At 44.7% G+C, this 17908-nt stretch overlaps 1 protein-coding gene across 1 annotated transcript in view; it reads right to left on the bottom strand.

The window, feature by feature from the left end:
• Positions 1 to 8561, bottom strand: part of DDX1 (DEAD-box helicase 1) — a 40586-nt gene extending 32025 nt beyond the window's left edge. The window contains exons 1-6 of the mRNA XM_045979342.1: positions 8471 to 8561; positions 6564 to 6615; positions 6208 to 6271; positions 5018 to 5047; positions 4321 to 4417; positions 2372 to 2419 (exon numbers count right to left, since the gene is read on the bottom strand). Of these exons, the coding sequence (XP_045835298.1) occupies positions 2372 to 2419; positions 4321 to 4417; positions 5018 to 5047; positions 6208 to 6271; positions 6564 to 6615; positions 8471 to 8486 (307 nt within the window). The 5' untranslated portion in view covers positions 8487 to 8561. The remainder of the gene's footprint in view (positions 1 to 2371; positions 2420 to 4320; positions 4418 to 5017; positions 5048 to 6207; positions 6272 to 6563; positions 6616 to 8470) is intronic.
• Positions 8562 to 17908: the final 9347 nt, after the last annotated feature.

The following is a 17908-nucleotide window of genomic DNA, read 5'->3' as shown; positions in this document are numbered from 1 at the left end:
GTATATAAATTAAGCATCCTGAAACGAATATCATTCAGTCTCACCAATAAAATAATTGCTTCACTTGACTTGTTGCCATGTTCCAGACACTGAGACTTACTGATTCCTGAGTAAAAAGAGCTTCCCCAAAAGTAATTGTCCTTATTAACCTCCTGGAGGGCCGGCCATGTAGCAGACTAGTTCCTGTACCATTATCTGCTAACTAGGACAAGATTTTACCGCATCAAGTCTGGAAAGGAATCAACACAGCACCTAATCTCACTCCCACTGACAGTGTAGCTGTATTACCAACACAAATGTGTCTAGACAACCATTCTCTAGAGTCTTAAAGAAACGGATCCTCAGAGGGGATGCAGCACTCACTCATCAATACCTGTGGCTTTGATTTTAGGCTTAAATTAGAGCTTAAGCGAATACTACACTAAAAGGAAAAAAGTATCTCTGGCTTGCTCCCCAATCCATCGATCCAGATCCATTAAGAGAAAACAGGACAAAGACAAATAAATAAACCTTTGTTGTTATTTGCTAATATTAGGACCCTAAAAATTTATGTCCAATATGGCAATGTGGTCAGTCACCACACTTATTAGAGCTTACTGACTCTAAAGAAAGCACATGGCTTTTGTCTGTACTGGAAAGAAACTCTAACTTCTGTCCTGATTCAGGCTTGTAACCCATAATCAGCACCTGAATGTAAAGCAAACTTTCAAGAAAAGCATCTCATCACACATCACCAGAAATTAATTTATTCAAAGTATAAATCCTTATTCATATGAGTACTACATTCTATAACTCTGAACTTTTTAAAAAGTTCTCCAAGCAATGGCAAATCCTTAAAATTCTTTTATTTAAAATTCTTATACATGTATACAGATATACACGTCAAATAAATTGAGATCATATGGTAGAGAGCAGCAATTTGGATGTTTTTGTCTGTTTTGGGCATGATTCCTCTTGCCCACTCTCTATTTCTTTGCATTCTGCTTTTCTTACTCACCAATACCTGGTGGAAATTTCTCCAAGTCAACACTGTAGTTCTGGCTCATTCTCTGTAATGGCTACACAGTAGTCCTCGGATACAACCTAATCTGTGTTAACCAATCTTTTAGCAAGAACTTTTTTTTTTTTTTTACAACATTTTGTTGTCCGTTTTTTACCATTACAAATAATGCTGCACCAAACGACTTTGTATGTATAGCCTTATATCCTGGCACGTTTACTCCAATGGGCCAGACCTTCCAGAAATAAATACATAATTTTTATTTTAATTGGTAATGCCAAATTACTTTACAGAAAGGCAGTAATTTGTTAGGTTGGTTATCACTCTATTCAATTCTTACCAATCAAATGGGTATAAAACAAAATCGCACTGAAACGTTAATTCCCATTTCCCTACTATCTGTAAACATTATTTTCGGATGTTTATTGCCATTTGGATTTGCTCTTTGGCGAGCAGCCTATTTGTACCCTTTGCCCACTTTCACTATTGGTCTTCCTTACCAAAGTAAGTACCTTGATCTGCTACCTATGCAAGAACCCCTCACCAGCTCATAAGGTTCTTTATGGTTCATCAACATTGCAAGTATTCTCTCTGTATTTTTTTCTGTGCTCTCTTTTCCACATACATTTTTTTTTTTAATTGTATAGAAATAAACCTTATCTTTTACAATTTCCAAGTTTCCTCTTTGGATTAGGAAAATTCCCTCACCTCAAAATTGTACACGTAGTTTTCTATATTTAAATTATATACATATGGGCACCTGAGCGGCTCAGTCAGTTAAGCATCTGCCTTTGGTTCAGGTCATGATCCCAGGCTCCTGGGATCCAGCCCCATGTGGGCTCCCTGCTCAGCAGAGAGTCTGTTTCTCCCTCTCCCTCATCCCTCCCCCTGCTGTGCTCTCTCACTCTTGCATTCTCTCTCTCTCAAATAAATAAAATCTTGTTAAAAATAAATAATACATGTATGTCTATTTAAATCCCAAGTACATACAGAATTTGTCTCCAACTACAAATTACTTTTACATTGCTCCAGACGGAGCATCAATTATGCCAGCACCCTTACTGAATCAATCGTTCTTTTTCCCACTGAAATATGTTTCCCGCGTGTCAACTTATCACATATACTAGAACATATTTCCATTACATTCCAGTGACTTATTTGACTATTCCTACGTCACTACTCAACTACTCAAACACAGCAACTATATTCTAATATCTGGTAAATTAAATCTTCATTTAATACTATTTTTCATTTTCATTTTCATCATATATCTTCATTTAATACTATTCTTTTTCATAATTTTCTTGGTATTCTCAGATATTAATAAAAACAAATTTCTTAGAAATAAGCTGCTAAAATCCATCTACTTACCAAAAGCAGACCCTCTGTCATATGGGTTCATCTGCCATTTGTTGAGCACTACAATTAAAATAAGTCACACACAATCATACGAAACTAAAAACTCTTTAAAAAATAAAATATATTTTATGTGATACCTTAATTCTGATTTATATCTAGATTTAATATGATTTTAAAAATTATTTGGAATATACAAGTAAACATTTTACTCTTTTTAGTAAAGGCAAAATTGAAAGTGAAAGGCAGTAATTATCGCCCTTGGGCTAAAGCCTTTTCTCCTCACTTGCTTCACAGCACTTGGTAGCAGATGGCACTGATCTCTGTCGTAACTATGAAGGCACGGATAAAATGAAGCTTTGGCAACTAAATACGTTGAAAGAAACGACCAAGTTGGGCCCCTTGGTGGTTCACTGCGTTAACCCTCTGCCTTCATCTCAGGGTCCTGGGATCAAGCCCCACATCAGGCTCTCTGCCTGCCTCTCTGCCTACTTGTGGTCTCTCTGTCAAATAAATAAATAAAATCTTTTAAAAAATTAAAAAAAAAAAATAAACGACGAACCTATCAGGATCTAGTTAAGTATCACTGTGTCATTTTTAAAAGGAAAGCAAGTCCTTTAAATCAGTATCACATTCGAAAGTCACAATTTTTTTCCCTCCTCACTTTCATGGAATCAGCATTTTCCTTTTTTAAAACATCTTAATAGTCTACGCATAACCGAAGAATTGTATTAGCTAGAGAACTCTATATATACTTCAGGCCTAACTTCCTGCCCAAGGCAGAAATCTTTTCTTGATTACTTGTGGCCCAACAATATCTACACCTGCTTAAACACTCTGATGGAGAAGTAACTTACTCTTGAGGTTCTCTCTCTCATTGCTCCTTCTAATTACTAGTAAGTTCTTAAACAAAAATCTTCATTTGATTATTTCTAATTAGTCCTGGTCCTTTCTGAAACAGCTATTTTCTCTCCAGATCCCTTCAATGATTTTACAGTTATCTTATCTCTTCTGTACCTGTTTCTCTATGTTTAGACCTCTAGTGTCTTTACTCCTCACAGGCCATGATTTTTGATACTCCTACCTCCTCTGGATGGTACTACTATCCTCTGGAAGCATTCTCTTTTACCACCACCTTTCCTAAATGAACTATTCCATTAGCTCCTAACTATCCATTAGATCACAATTTATTTATGAGTTCATTCTACGAACTATGCAACACTGTTACTTTCAAATTGCTGAGAAATGTTGATCTGGCAAGTTCATTCCACTTAAGCTTGCTATTTTGTCACAATTGTGTTCTGTACCATGAAACAAATGTGACTTAAAATACAGAAAAAATGTTGTCAAAATATAACAAAATAGAACCATTTAATGAAAGCAACACAATTTACAGATGAGGAAACTGATGTAACATTATCCAGGGCATAGACGGGACTGAAAATCCTAGTAAAAGGATCGATCTCCATGTAAATTGGACTAAACATAATGCACTTTCAAATTTACACTTTACATTTTAACTTCCTGGACTCCTTCCTTAAAGGAAAAACAATGCATGCCTCCTTCCCCTGTGGAAGAAATATGTCCCACCATCATGGACTCTAATTCCATCAATTTTTTATAAAATCCTCAATACTTTTGTAAAATACTGTACCAATTTATCCTTAACATTAGACATAAAAGGCATTAAAAAAAATTAAAATAACTAATAACTAAATTTAAATTTCCAAAATGCCAAAGTTTTCTCAAAGAAAGCACTGTTAGTATTTTAGGAGAGACAATCTTTCACAATTTATGCTGTAAATGGCATTTAGCATCCCTGATTTCCAGGGCACCAAATGCCAACAGTCCTATCCCCCAAACACTGACAATAAAAATGCACATTCGCACCTCCCATCTGTCAATGCCAGGAATGAGAATTACTATTTTTAAATAGAAGGGAAATATTAATATGCAAAACTTACCTGAAGCACCAGTTTTAATTGTTGTTTTTCCTTTTTTGCCTTCCTGTTGGTCTTTCAGAGTTTCATATACTATCTGGATAACAGGAATGCTGAAAGCCTATCAAAGAAGCAATAGTTCCCTACATTAGTATTCAATATTAATGACAATTTAACAATCAATGTTACAAAAGTTACACATGCACATTAAATAATTACATATTCCAGACTGCTACTCTAATTTCATTTGCCCAAGTCCAAAATACCAGCAAGATAACAAAAAGAGTTGATTAAGTGAAGGAAACAGGAGGCAGTTGACACCCCAAAACTATAAATAATGGGGACTTTCAGAACAAACCTAAAGAGGAAAAATACTGTCCAGTCTACCAACCCTGGTCCAGGCCAATAAGAGAGCCACCTCTATTTGCAGCCTCTTTATTACTAGAGCCATCACATTAAAACTCAGAAATAAATAAAAATACTAAAGATACTGCAACTCTTTATCCAAGATCAGTTTACATCTGTACTAGTCTTAAGCCTATACTCCTGCAGATCTTATTTCAGAAGCTGCCAACTAAAATATCATTCTCAGTGGCAAGCAATCAATTCCTCACATTTTGGAAATGGTTGTTTTATTAAGTATTCAAAGTAAAAACTACTGTTCAAACTTGCTTTAAAAATCAACTCTTACAAAGTAAGTCAACTTAAGTTTATTACTTACACCAGTTTTTCCACTTCCTGTTTCCGCAGCCTAAGTGGGAAAAAAATAATTGAGTTTACAAATTAGACTGTCAATTAAAAAAGTCAAATTAACATGACAGTATGGAGAAATCTTAAAGACTTGACTGGCTACTATAATTTTCACAGTGCCTCTAGATTCCTCAGGTTTCTTCAGTCAACTGTGACTACTGCCAATCTTGTCACTTCTCCCCCATCCCTCAACAATCTGCTCTCCCCTCTTCTTTCCCAGTGCTACCATTCAAATGCAAGTCTCATCATTCTAATCTAGATTATTACAAAAGTATCCCAGCAGAATCTAATCTCTGAGCTGTACTATAAACTGCTACCAAATCAGTCTTCATAAATACACAGTTCTAACGATGTAACACAGCCCCACTTAAAAATTTCCAGTGACCCCGGGATACCTGGGGGGCTCAGTTGGTTAAGCGGGCTAAGCACTGGACTCCTTGTTTTAGCTCGGATCATGATCTCAGGGTTGTGGGATGGAGCCCTGCATGGGACTCCAGTCTTGCTGGAGTCTGCTTGAGATTCTCTCTTCCTCTCCCTCTGCTCCTCCCCCACCCACAGCTCATGCAGGCATTCTCCCTCTCTAGAATAAATTATTTTTTTTTTAATTTCTAACGATCCCCCCCCCCCCCCCCCCCCCCCCGCCAACAAATACCCATTCTTTAACATGACACTTGAGAAAGAAGCCAAATAATCTGACCCACTACATACTTCCCATCTTATCTCGAGGTATACGCCTCCCTCCCACCACATTCTTTGCTACACCTGATTGAATTACTCTGGGATCGTATCTTGCATTCTCCTACTCACAGTTTTTACTGATATAGTCTCTACTACGGAGCTTTTCTCTTACATCTTTCCTTTGTCTAAAACATACCTCCCCCCAATAGAGCCACTTGTATGACAGACACTTCTCTGTGTACCTGTCTTAATATGCTACTGGATTTAAGCTTCTCAAGGGTACAGACTGCATCTTATTCATCTCTGTGTTCCCCACAATTTCTGCCTCATTACTCTGAATACAGTGTATGTATTCTCAATGTGAATAAAAGTAATTTGGTGAAAATACCATTTCTAAGCCTATGGAGCTCTTCAAGTGGGTCACAAACTGCCACAGGATTGTGTGTCCTCAGCTCCCAAATACCTCCCCAAAAGCAAACGTACCATAAGTACATCACCGCCGCCAAGGATCAATGGGATAGACTCAGCTTGGATATCAGTTGGGAGACTAAAAGAATATTTTGAAGAATTTTAGTTAGTAAAAAGAGAATCACCTATGCTAAATAAGTTAGGTTAAACGATAAACTTAAAAGAGAATTTTACTTGGTAAATAGCACCAATCTTTTCCAGCTAAAAATACATCAAAGTTAAAAAAGGAAGCTTTCTATAATTTATTAGAGAATCTTAAGAAAAACTGAATTTTACTCAACTAGATTCAAAAATATTTGATAAGATCACTAACAACTGCTTAAATTACTGAACACTGTTGTCACAGGTGCATTTAAGCTTTATGTACTTACAGCCAATCCATCTCTTCTACGGCTTGAGCAATCTCGGGCATAACACCCATCTCTGAAAATAAAAACTCACTTTAAAAAAACTGAACATACTAAGCGTAAATAATATTGCTTTTAAAATTACTGTCCAAAGAAAAGGGAAAAGGCTTTGGAGCATAGCTGTTATTTAGTACCTCCAGAGTATGGCACCGCTGAAAACCGTATATACTTAATGGAGAAAGACTTGCGTTCAAATACAAACTCACTCTAGCAACGTGACCTTGAGCAAGCTCTAGAGCTTGCGAAGCTGTAAACCTGTTTTCTTCGGACAAAATCACACTGATGTGATCTACGTTGTAGAGCCACAGGAAGATTATGGATAGTGATATGCAATGCATCTGACACATAGTTGTCACTTGATACACAGTAGCCGCCAGCGAGAGCTTCCTTCCTATGACTGGAGAGAGCCGGAGAGAGGTTTCTCTGCCTTCAGCTCAGGTCATGATCCCAGAGTCCTGGGATCGAATCCCACATTGGGCTCCCTGCTCAAGGGGGAGTCTGCTTACCCCTCTCCTTCTGCCTCCTGCTCATAATCTCTCTCTCAAATAAATAAATAAAATCTTAAAAAAAAAAAATAGAACACTGGGGCACGTGGGTGGCTCAGTGGGTTAAGCCTCTGCCTTTGGCTCAGGTCATGATCTCAGGGTCCTGGGATCGGGCTCTCTGCTCAGCAGGGAGCCTGCTTTCTCCTCTCTCTCTGCCTCCCTCTCTGCCTACTTGTGATCTCTGTCAAATAAATAAATAAAATCTTAAAAAAAAAAGACTTTGATATTTAAGGGGAAAACAGGAATGCTCATGTTCTGTGATTGTTTTTATTTCCTATCACAGACTCTTCTAGTCCTTTACCCTAACATTCCTGAAATCTGTGCATGCCTCCGGAAGAAGCAAACCTACAAAATGACAACCTGGAACTGCTCTACACACCCGGGCTCTAAAATCTCGCTCCCGGGGAGCTGGGGGAAGAAAGCCAGCTGCCACCCTGGGTGGATGCCGCTTTGCCTCCTCTCATAAGACCCAACACACACAAACCAGAAACCCTCTCTAGTGACTTAAAGATGTGGAATTCCTCCCGTTTTTACAGGAGTAAAGGGGAGAAAGCACAGTCCTGTGTCCTATCTGAAGTGCCCTAACAGGCGGAGACCACTGGAGATCACAGGCCCCACTGGATACGTTCACCGCCCATCACCTCCCCGCCTGGACGGCGCAGAACGCCGGTGGCAGCTCCGTAAAGCTGCGGATGTAAAAAGGATGACAAAGAAGCGGGGAAGTCACACTCCGGGGTGAAGGACGCTGGGGCGTAAAGGAGGGGGTCACGGAGCCAATAAACAACACGTGAACGTGCAAAACGTCCGCGGCGCGAGTGCGTTTGCGGGCGAACCTGCTTCGGCCTGGACCGTTACCGCGGCCGGCTCGGCCTTTAACATGCCAGACGTGTGCCCGGAACCACGGGGGCAGAGGCAGGGCGGCCCGGCCCGCGGCGCCTGCCCACGCGCGGCCGCCGGTCGGCCGGGCCGAGCCCCGAGCCCCGCTGCCACGTCAGACCGGCAGGAGGCCTGGCGCGGCGCCGCCCCGTTTCGGCGGCCGCGGGTCCCCGGGCCTGCCGGCCGGCCGACGACACCGGAGAAAGGCGACGGGGAGCCGGGGCACGCGCGGCCGGGCCCCGCGGAGAGAGGCACTCGCCAACCCCGAGGCGCCCCGGCCCGGCCTCCCCGAGCCGCCGCGGGTCGCCCCGCACCGCGGACACCGCCGCGGAGAGCTCCCTCCCGGCCCGCGCCGCACCTGTCCGCCCCCACGGCTCCCGGCCGGCTGCCCCCGCGCCACAGCGCGGATGGAGCCGCTCGCCCCAGCCCCTCCCCGCTCGCAAGACGCACCAGAAAAGGCCGCCATCTTCGCCGGGTCGCGCGCGGCTCCGCTCGCTCTCCCTCCCTCCCTCCCTCCGCACAGACACGCTTCGCAGCGGCAGCGCGCGCTTCCGGCCTGCGGTCTGCGGCTTTCCGAGTCCGGGCAGGACCCCAGTCCCGGGAGAACGGTTCCGGCCGAAGAAAAGGGCCGCCCGGGAGCGCGCAGCGCGTGGCCCAAGCTCCGCCGGACCTCCTCGCCTTCCACCGGTAGCCAGGACCGGTGGTCGTCCTTAGCCGTGCTAATGGTTACCGTTTACTTAGAGCGTGCCGTGCGTCATCAGGACCACTTTAACACACGTGAGGAAGCAGACGTTACATGAGGAGGGGCACCCGGTGGCCCAGGGTGGTCTGATAGTAAAGCGCTGCCCTCGCTGCTGCCCGGTGCACCACCCCCAGCCTCTGAAGACCAGCGGGGCCTTGTGGTGTGTGAAGGATGGAGGGGATGCACTGAGCTCATTGCCCAGAAACCCTGCTCTACGGAGTGCCTGCACCCGAGACATCCCCTCGGTGCCCTCGATGGAGGTCCCCACGCTCCCTGCCCCGGCGACCCACGTGGGCCCGAGCATCCCGGGTTATCTGGCCGCCCTGCGGCTTGGGCTCCTTCCTCTTTGCAGGGCGAGAAGAATGCGTGAGGGTTTAATGCTCCCCACACCTCCCTCGGGTCGTGTTAGTGCTTTTAGAGGAGGACAGGAAGAGTCAGGAAGGTTCAGGAACTCAAGGGCGGGTGAGGTGCCTGCTGTACCACCGTTCGGCTGCCCCGGGACGGCGCGGAGGAAAGTGAACCCCTCGGGCAGGACGCGCGGGTGGAGTTAGAGGTGCTCCTGCAGGACCCCCACTTCCTGAGCAACCTGTGTAACCTGCGCGCGTCTGGGCTTCGGGGCACTCGCCTGTAAAACAGCCGGGAAGAGTAGCGCCTGCCTTACAGGGTTGTTGGGAGGATTCCATAGAACAGGTAAAGCTCAGTGCATGGTAAGGATGGGCAAGTGTTAGTGTTACTGTTACATGCGCAGTGATACATGGTACATGTTCAGGATTTGCCTGAAGCTCCAAAAACCAAGGACAATACATTCGGCCCCAAGCTTCACACCTCCAGGGGGCACCATTTACATTATATTCTATATCCTCACACGTTTTATATATACTCTGCAAAAGATATCCCCTAGAGTTATGCAATGTAGCAATTCTGAGTAGATGTCACATTCTTTCTTTTTTTTTTTTTTTAAGATTTTATTTATTTATTTGACAGAGGGAGACCACAAGTAGGCAGAGAGGCAGGCAGAGAGAGGAAGAAGCAGGCTCCCTGCTGGAATCATGGCCTGAGCCGAAGGCAGAGGCTTTAACCCACTGAGCCACCCAGGTGCCCCTAGATGTCACATTCTAAAGACAGACAGATCACCTATAACCCAGGATTTGCCTTTAGCCAATTCCCACCTTAAACATGGGAAAGGATTGAAGGTATAAGAAACAGATTTCTCTGAAGAGAGTTGCTGACATCCTATGGCATTGTTCCTCTCCCAAGACAGAAAGCGTTTTCCAGGGGACTACTCAGAATTTTTGCTCTCTGGGCTTTGGGAAGCATTAGACGTGCTGTGAGAAGCTGTGGCAGGCTGAGACAAAGGGAACAACAAGGTTGCTGACAGAGCAGGTCACATTTCCAACACCTGTAGGCGAACCCGTGTGACCTTTCTCCCAAGGGCTCACTGGACCTGTGGGAACGGACTTGAAGCAGTCTTCAAAGGAAATGTGTGGCAGAACGCTGCCTGGAGAAGCTAGGTGACCCGGCAGGCAGGCTCCCAAGGAGCCCAGTTGAATTCGTACCTTCTAAGCAGAGGAGAGATATCACCTACCTGCCTCCTGTGAGTTGTACCTGGAGGATACCAGCAAAAGAATCTGCAAGATAACCACAGAAAGTACACCCTTAGAGACTCAACCTTGCACATGACTGAACCAGAGAGCCCCGGAATCAGATCACACGGCAGCAGACAGATGAAGGCAGGTATCTCCCCCACCCCACATGACTTTATCTCTCCCCAGACCCCAGAAAAAACAGCTAATGGGAGAGGGGAGAGCAGAGCCTGACCCCACACCCCACCCTACTGCCAACCCGGGGTGAGAGGAAGCTACAATTTTTTTTTTTTTAAGATTTTATTTATTTATTTGACAGAGAGAGAAATCACAAGTAGGCAGAGAGAGAGTGGGGAAGCAGGCTTCCTGCTGAGCAGAGAGCCTGATGCGGGGCTCAATCCCAGGACCCTGAGATCATGACCTGAGCTGAAGGCAGAGGCTTAACCCGCTGAGCCACCCAGGCGCCCCGGAAGGTTCAAGTTGTGAATTTTGATCGTGACACTGGACCCGATAATTTCATTACAGAAATGAGGCTGTCATTGGGATGGAAGAAAGCAGACAAGTTTCATATCTGAGAGTAACCAGAAAAGCTTCAGAAGATGCCAGTAGCTCTATCTAGGTCAGGAAAAGAAATAGCCCATAGAGAAGGTTTGAAGGGAATGAATGATGTTTTCAGCTTATGCCCTATCAAGTTTAGCTCTAAATATCAGTGTGTGGGTGTGGTAATACCCTAAATAATGTGCATTGGGATAAAATGTGATTGACTACCCACTTTGGCAAGTAAGGACAAGGCCAAGAAAAGAAGGGGCTGACAACTCCTTCGCTAAACCAAGAGGCGGAGGATGAGTGCCTTCAGACCAGTATGCTCCTGATCTACTCTTCCCAGAACAAGCTGATAACATGGAGGCCTCCTATCAGGGAAAGTCCTAGAAGCCCAGAAATCCAACCACTCCCTAGATTGGTGGGTGGGACGACAACCACCACCAGGTGGCGCCAAACTGCAGTTGAGCCTGGTGAAGTTTGCCCTGGTTTTAAAACTACCACCTGGGACTTCTGGACATTTATTTCTAGAACCTCACATAGAACCCCACATCTTATACACTTGGGTCTTTTGAACCCCACTAATCATGTTGTGGTGGAATTTTACTGCATATCCATGTACCCAGAAATATTTTCAAGTAAGCTGTATATTTTCAAGTAAGCTGTGTTATAGTCCTTGCAGAACATATGGTTGATTTTGCAACTACTGACACAGGCCTAGGAAACGTGCCCTTCAGACACCAGGACAGTGGAAAGAGAAGGAGTCTAATGAAGGACTCTGTAGACTGGCCACCCAAAAGCCACACACAGTCCCCTTCCCCCTTGCTGTTCTCTATTACACAGACTGGGAAAAAGAAAAGAAAAACAAAAAAACAATCACTTTTGCAGAACTCCTCTTGTAGAGAGAGATAGCCATGAGCCCCGGTTCTGCCTGGAGAGGTGTAAATGGAAGTTCCATGTAGGGACTCCTTGAAAGAGAAAGACCTAACTGGCATGGCTCTTCTTGCTTCTGGGACAGAGACGTGGTGCCTGGAACGGTAGCAATGCGACATGGAGATGAAAGCTTCATGCTATGACTATTGAAACAAAATAGGAGGAGATGGGATCCTTGATGACAATGATAATCCAAGTTGCCAGCCCAGCTCTGTCTACTTCTAGACCTCTTGTGGTTTGATAATGCCTTATGTATTTAAGCCACTGATAATTCTCTCTTCCTTGTAACCCAAACCATTGCTAATAGGTACAGAGAAGTACAGAGATGCAAAATTCACGGTATGGATTTGGTGTGATGCGTCATTCAGAAAACTTTTTCAAGTGATCTGGAATAGAGCAATAAGCTACCAATTGTGGCTCTAAGGAGGAGGAGACATTTGGCCTAGGGCATGAAGGCGCATCAAAAACACTCCTTGAGGGGGGAACAGGTGGTGGGTAATGGGGAGGGCACGTTTTGCATGGAGCACTGGGTGTTGTGCAAAAAGAATGAATACTGTTACGCTGAAAAAATAAATAAAATGGAAAAAAAAAAAAACACTCCTTGAATACATGGTCATCCCCTCACAACCGAAAATAAGAATGAAATGTGTCCTGTACAGTGGAGGAAGTGACCTTGAATCCAGCCCGGGAAATAGACATCCAATCAGGTTGTTTACTTTGTCCTTTTGATTGACACCCAACCCCCTCCCCAGACCTCAATCTGGTTCCTGATAAAGATAAAGCAAACTGCCTAATTCCTAAGGATCCAGCCCCCGAGAAGATGGAAGCAGTAGGGAGAAAAATTTGTCTTAATGTAAAAGAAGTTGCTCAGAAAATGTGATGTCTTCATGATGAAGCCCAAGTCCTTCCCCGTATGATACAAACCTACCCATCATTCCAGCCACGAAACCATAATCTTCTGCCTCCTCAAATGGGGCCCTCCCGCCCACAGGTTAGGAGAAGAGAGGGCTCTAGAGGACTTGGTTCTGGATCCTGAATCCTGCTTTCAGTATACCTGATGTGGTCAACCTTCCATTAGGAAACCCCCTTCCCTTTGTATAGCTCAGAGTTGGTAAGGCTCCTGAATCCGCCCTCCTTAGGATGGCACACACCAGAACCTCCATGTCCAGCTGCCTGCTTACCGCCAGCTGACTTCCTGGAGTCATTTTACCCTCCAGCGTATTAAAAGCTGTAGGATTCCTTACCTGCACAAGATTGCCTCCTGCCGCTGTGTATTCGCTTCTGCTGCCTCCTCCCCCTAGTGAGCATAGCCTTTCTTTTTTAGCATCGGTTACCGATTGCTGCGTCATACCCTCTCCAAAACAAATCCAACAGCCAATGTCTTTGCTCATGATTCTGTGAGCTGCCTTCAGCTGGCCTCTGGCTGGGCTGGGTGGTCTGAGAAGACTTCACTGCCGTGTGTGGTACCACGGCGCCCCCATACATGGTCTCCTCTCTCTGCAGGCCAGCTAGGACCTTCTCGCAGCAAAATTTGTCCTGGGAAGACAGACTTCCTACATGGTAGCTCGGTTCTGAGAGGATGTGTTCTAAAGATAGAAAACAGACCCTGCATATTTCTTAACTCAGCCTGGCAAGTAGTAACTGTCACTTTGGTCACATTCTGTTGATCAATACAAATCACGTGGCCAGCCCAGATTCATAAAAAGGGGAAATAGGCTCTGTCTTTTGAGGCAGCACTTGGTAGAGAGTTTGCAGACATACAAAGGATAACCACACCTGTCTTCAGGGCAAACTCCTGGTTGTTACTGAGATTCAGCTAAGCTAGTACCCAGCGGCAAATCCTTTTTGATGCCAGTCTCCAGCTAGTTTCCCCTGATATTTATTTCTCTTTTTCCTTATATTTCTGACTCTTAGCTGGATGTATGGCTTCCCAGAATAAGGACTCCCCAGCCTCTGTGGGACTTATATATGGCCATATGCCTGTGTTCTGGTCAATGGCATATACACAAAAGGGAACTTAAGGGAAGTGATAGATTCTTCTTACTCTTCTTCCTTTTTGTTGGCCGGACTGTGGGTATGATGTCTGGAGCTGGAGCAGCCATTCTGACCTATGAGAAGAGAGCCATATATTTAGGATGGCAGAACACAAAGAGAGTAGTAGCTTGAGTCCCTAATAAGGAGCACCATTAGGTATCTCTTGCTACAAAACAAGGTGCCCCACAATCTAGTGACTTAAAACAGTAACCGTTTATTCTTACTCACGGTTTCTGTGGCACCGAAATTCAGGAGCCGCGTGACTGGGCACTTCCGCTGGGAGTCATTCTTGCTCTTGTCAGTCTGCTGGTGGGAATTGCAATCATCTGAGGCTGGGGAGAGAGGCTCAGTTTGTAACGGTGGCTTTGCTCTCATGACCATGTGGCCATTAACAGGAGGCTTCTGTTCTCCACATAGACCTCTTCCTTGGCTGCTTGCAGTGTTCTTGTGGTATGGCTGCTGGTGTCCCCTGCCGAAACCCACTCCCTTGCCTCCGGAGCAAGTGGTCTTAGAGAACAAGGTAGGGTGAGGATATCTTTCATGCGCTAGCCATCAAAATCACACCGTCGCTTCTGCAGTATCTTATTGGTCACAAAGGCGTATTCAGTGTGGAAACACAAACAGGTGTGAGTGTCAGTAGATAAGGATCATTTGGGGGCCAGCCGTCTTAGAGCCTGGCCACCACACCCCCTTGCTTTCCTAACAGACCCCCGATCTATTCAAGTAGCAGGTGGTAACCCCTCAAAATCAGGAAACAATATATCCATAAGGCATCGTCTGGGACAAATTGGGTTCCTTCCAGACCAGGCATTGTTGTCATTAAATTTGTTGATGTTAGCTTATCCTGTTTTTCTCCATTTGCCTGACTCAGAAAGAGTTTGGAGAGAGGGAGGCTCACATTTAAACATCCTCTTTTTTTCCCTCTGAATTTCCTCCAGCTCCTAAGCTGAGCAACAATCATTGAATTTTATGCTTTTGTCAAAATAAGCTGTCAGAAACTGGTCCAGATCTATTAGAATGCAACATCATTCTCGCTGCCCCAGCATTCACCTTATGGTGCAGGGACCAGAGGGGGCCTGGCAATCACACATAAATCCAAAGATCTATAATTCTCTATCCCCTGAAGAAGTAGCCATAAAGTCCATCACTCCAGATATATGGGGAGAGGGAGACAAAGGACAACCCGGATGAGTTTCAGAGGGACTGTAAAACAGAAAAAGGGATCTCACTAACTGTGTCGGTCTCATTATAAGCAAGGCAGGCAGGGACATGATTTATGGTTGGGTGCTGACTGGCCGGCAGGCATGAATGCCACTCTCTCCCATGCCCGCCATCTTGAGTGCTCATCAGCCCCTGTGAGCGATGCTGATGGCTCTGGGGGAGATGGTGCCGCACTTGGAGCCTGAGCAAGAGAACATGGCCTGGAGGTTGTGGGTGTTTAAGGACAAACTGTGCACCAGAAAAATGCTCTGAATCCAGCTGCCCACGATCCGCCAGGACCCCTGAATTCCATTACCCACGGAAGAGAGCCATTTTACATCTGCACACAGGCTTCAGGCTTGCTTTCTCAGCCTCCCTCCCAGTGTCCTTGCTTCCCTGCCCCTCCTTCCTGTCCGTGAAACCGATCACAGGTTTTCTTATTAACAAGGTCTGTGGTTTTTATTTAAAGCTGGCTGAAACAAGACAACGTGCCGTATTTATTTATTTTTTTTTAAGACCAATAAGAAAGATGGCCAAGAATTCTTCAAAATGCCTGGAGAAAATAATCACGAATACGGAAATTTATACTACCTGGTCATAGGTTCCTATGATATTGCTATAATAAGGCTGGGAATTCATGGAGGCTGCCTTAAGTAGAGCTCTGAATCGTGTTGTTCCAGGTACTTCGGCTGCATAACAAATTACCCCAAAATGTGGGGGCATAAAATACCCATTTATTATGCTCATAGATTTTGTGGGTGAGAAACCTGTGCAGAGCATAGCAGGAATGACTTACCTCCGTTCCTCAGTACCTCTCACTTCAACCGAAAGACTCGAGGACTAGGCACTGAAATCATTTGAAGGTCCCTTCACTCACGTGACATAATTGATGCTCTCGTGTCTTTAACACCCTGGCGGGGGCTGTTGACCAACTGTGGCCTCTCCATATGACTTGGACTCCCTCACAACGTAATGGTTATATTCCAAAGGCAGCATCACAAGGACCAGGTGATCTTTAATGACAAAGCTTCTGAAGTCAAGTAGTATCCCCTCTCCCCTCCTCTCTGGTCTATGAATTGAGGTATTTACAAAGATCTCTCCAGGTTCAAGGGGATTCTAGATACTATCCCTTGAAATGATAGTGGCAACATTTCATTACAAGAAAAGCACGTGGGACAGGGTGTAAATTTGTGTGGCTATGTATTAGAGTTCTCCAGAGAACAGAACCAAAAGGATATAGATCTACAGATAGATAGAGATAGCTATATAGAGAGAGACTTAAGAAATGAGCTCATGCGGGGCACCTGGGTAGCTCAGTGGATTAAAGCCACTGCCTTTGGCTCAGGTCATGATCTCAGGGTCATGGGATCGAGCCCCGCATCTGTCTCAGCATCCCTGCTGAGCAGAGAGCCTGCTTCCCCTTCTCTCTCTGCCTGACTCTCTGCCTACTTGTGATCTCTCTCTCTGTCTGTCAAATAAATAAATAAATAAAATCTTAAAAAAAAAAAAAAAAAAGAGGGGCGCCTGGGTGGCTCAGTGGGTTAAAGCCTCTGCCTTCTGCTCAGGTCATGATCCAGGATCCTGGGATCGAGCCCCACATTGGGCTCTCTGCTCGGTGGGGAGCCTGCTTCCTCCTCTCTCTCTGCCTACTTGTGGTCTCTGTCTGTCAAATAAATAAATAAAATCTTAAAAAAAAAAGAAAAGGAATGAGCTCATGCAATTATAGAAGCTGGTAAGTTCATAATCTACACGATGGGTTATCACAATGGAGAACCAGGAACGGCTGATAATGCAGTTCAGGTCTGAGTGCTGTCTGCTGGCAAAACTTCCTCTTCCTTGCCAGAGGTCAGCCTTCTGTTCTGTCAAGGCCTTCCACTGACTGAATGAGGTCCAACTTTACCCAGACAATTTGATGATAAAATTAAGCACCATGAATCCACTCCTTGTCAACTCAGCCCCCATAGGTATCTTCTTAAACTGCATGTAATCTCCAAACAAAGACCATGACAAGGTTACACTCCCAGTTACTATGATACAACTATTCTGTGCACAACTGAAAATTCACTAACCCTTTCCCCAGATGAGGATGCAAAGTCCTTGCACTCTTTTTAGTATCTTGTAATTTGAATACCATGATGTTAAGTTAACAAAACTTAAATACTGGGACATAAAATAAATCCATCTTATGTTACATGATGAAGGGATAATAGAGGGGAGGAAATAAAGATATTTGCTTAGAGTGTATAAAACACACACACATTCATCACAAAATGGGGAACAAATGCTCATGACAATTGCAGTCACACTTCTAAAGCTGGTCACATAGTCATAGTTGTTATTTACAACCACCTTCTTCCCCTACCCACTCCACATTTCCCTGCCTGTACCTCATGCCATCATTGAGGCAATATCCTACTGGTTACATGGACAAGCCCTTTTCTCTGTGGGGGAGCTACACAAGGGCGTTGGATAAAAGGAGGCTGGAATTGTTGGAGGGCATTTTTGGAGATGAGCTCCTACATAAATATTTCTCCATTCTTCAGCTGTCAAGGTCAAATCCTCAAATGGATACAAATAAGGCCACAGCTGTTGGATCTGGACTAGATTAGGGAGGACTATGTCTGTCAAATGAAGAAGATTGGTTTAATCTGGTAAGTCAGTGGTTCCCAACCCTCAGTGTGCATCAGAATCACCTGGCCGGGTTGCTAAAATGCAGACATGGGGCTCTCCTCCCCAGAGTTTCAGGTTCTGTAGGTCTGAGGTTAGTAGATCTCTCATTGGCATCTCTCACAAGTTCCCGGGGCGGCGGCGGCTGCTGCTGCTGCTGGTTGTGGTGGTCTGGGGACCACAGTTTGA

Source organism: Meles meles, chromosome 15 (assembly GCF_922984935.1).
Source record: "Meles meles chromosome 15, mMelMel3.1 paternal haplotype, whole genome shotgun sequence".
Lineage (NCBI taxonomy): Eukaryota > Metazoa > Chordata > Mammalia > Carnivora > Mustelidae > Meles > Meles meles.
This window is presented reverse-complemented; position numbering and strand designations above follow the sequence as displayed.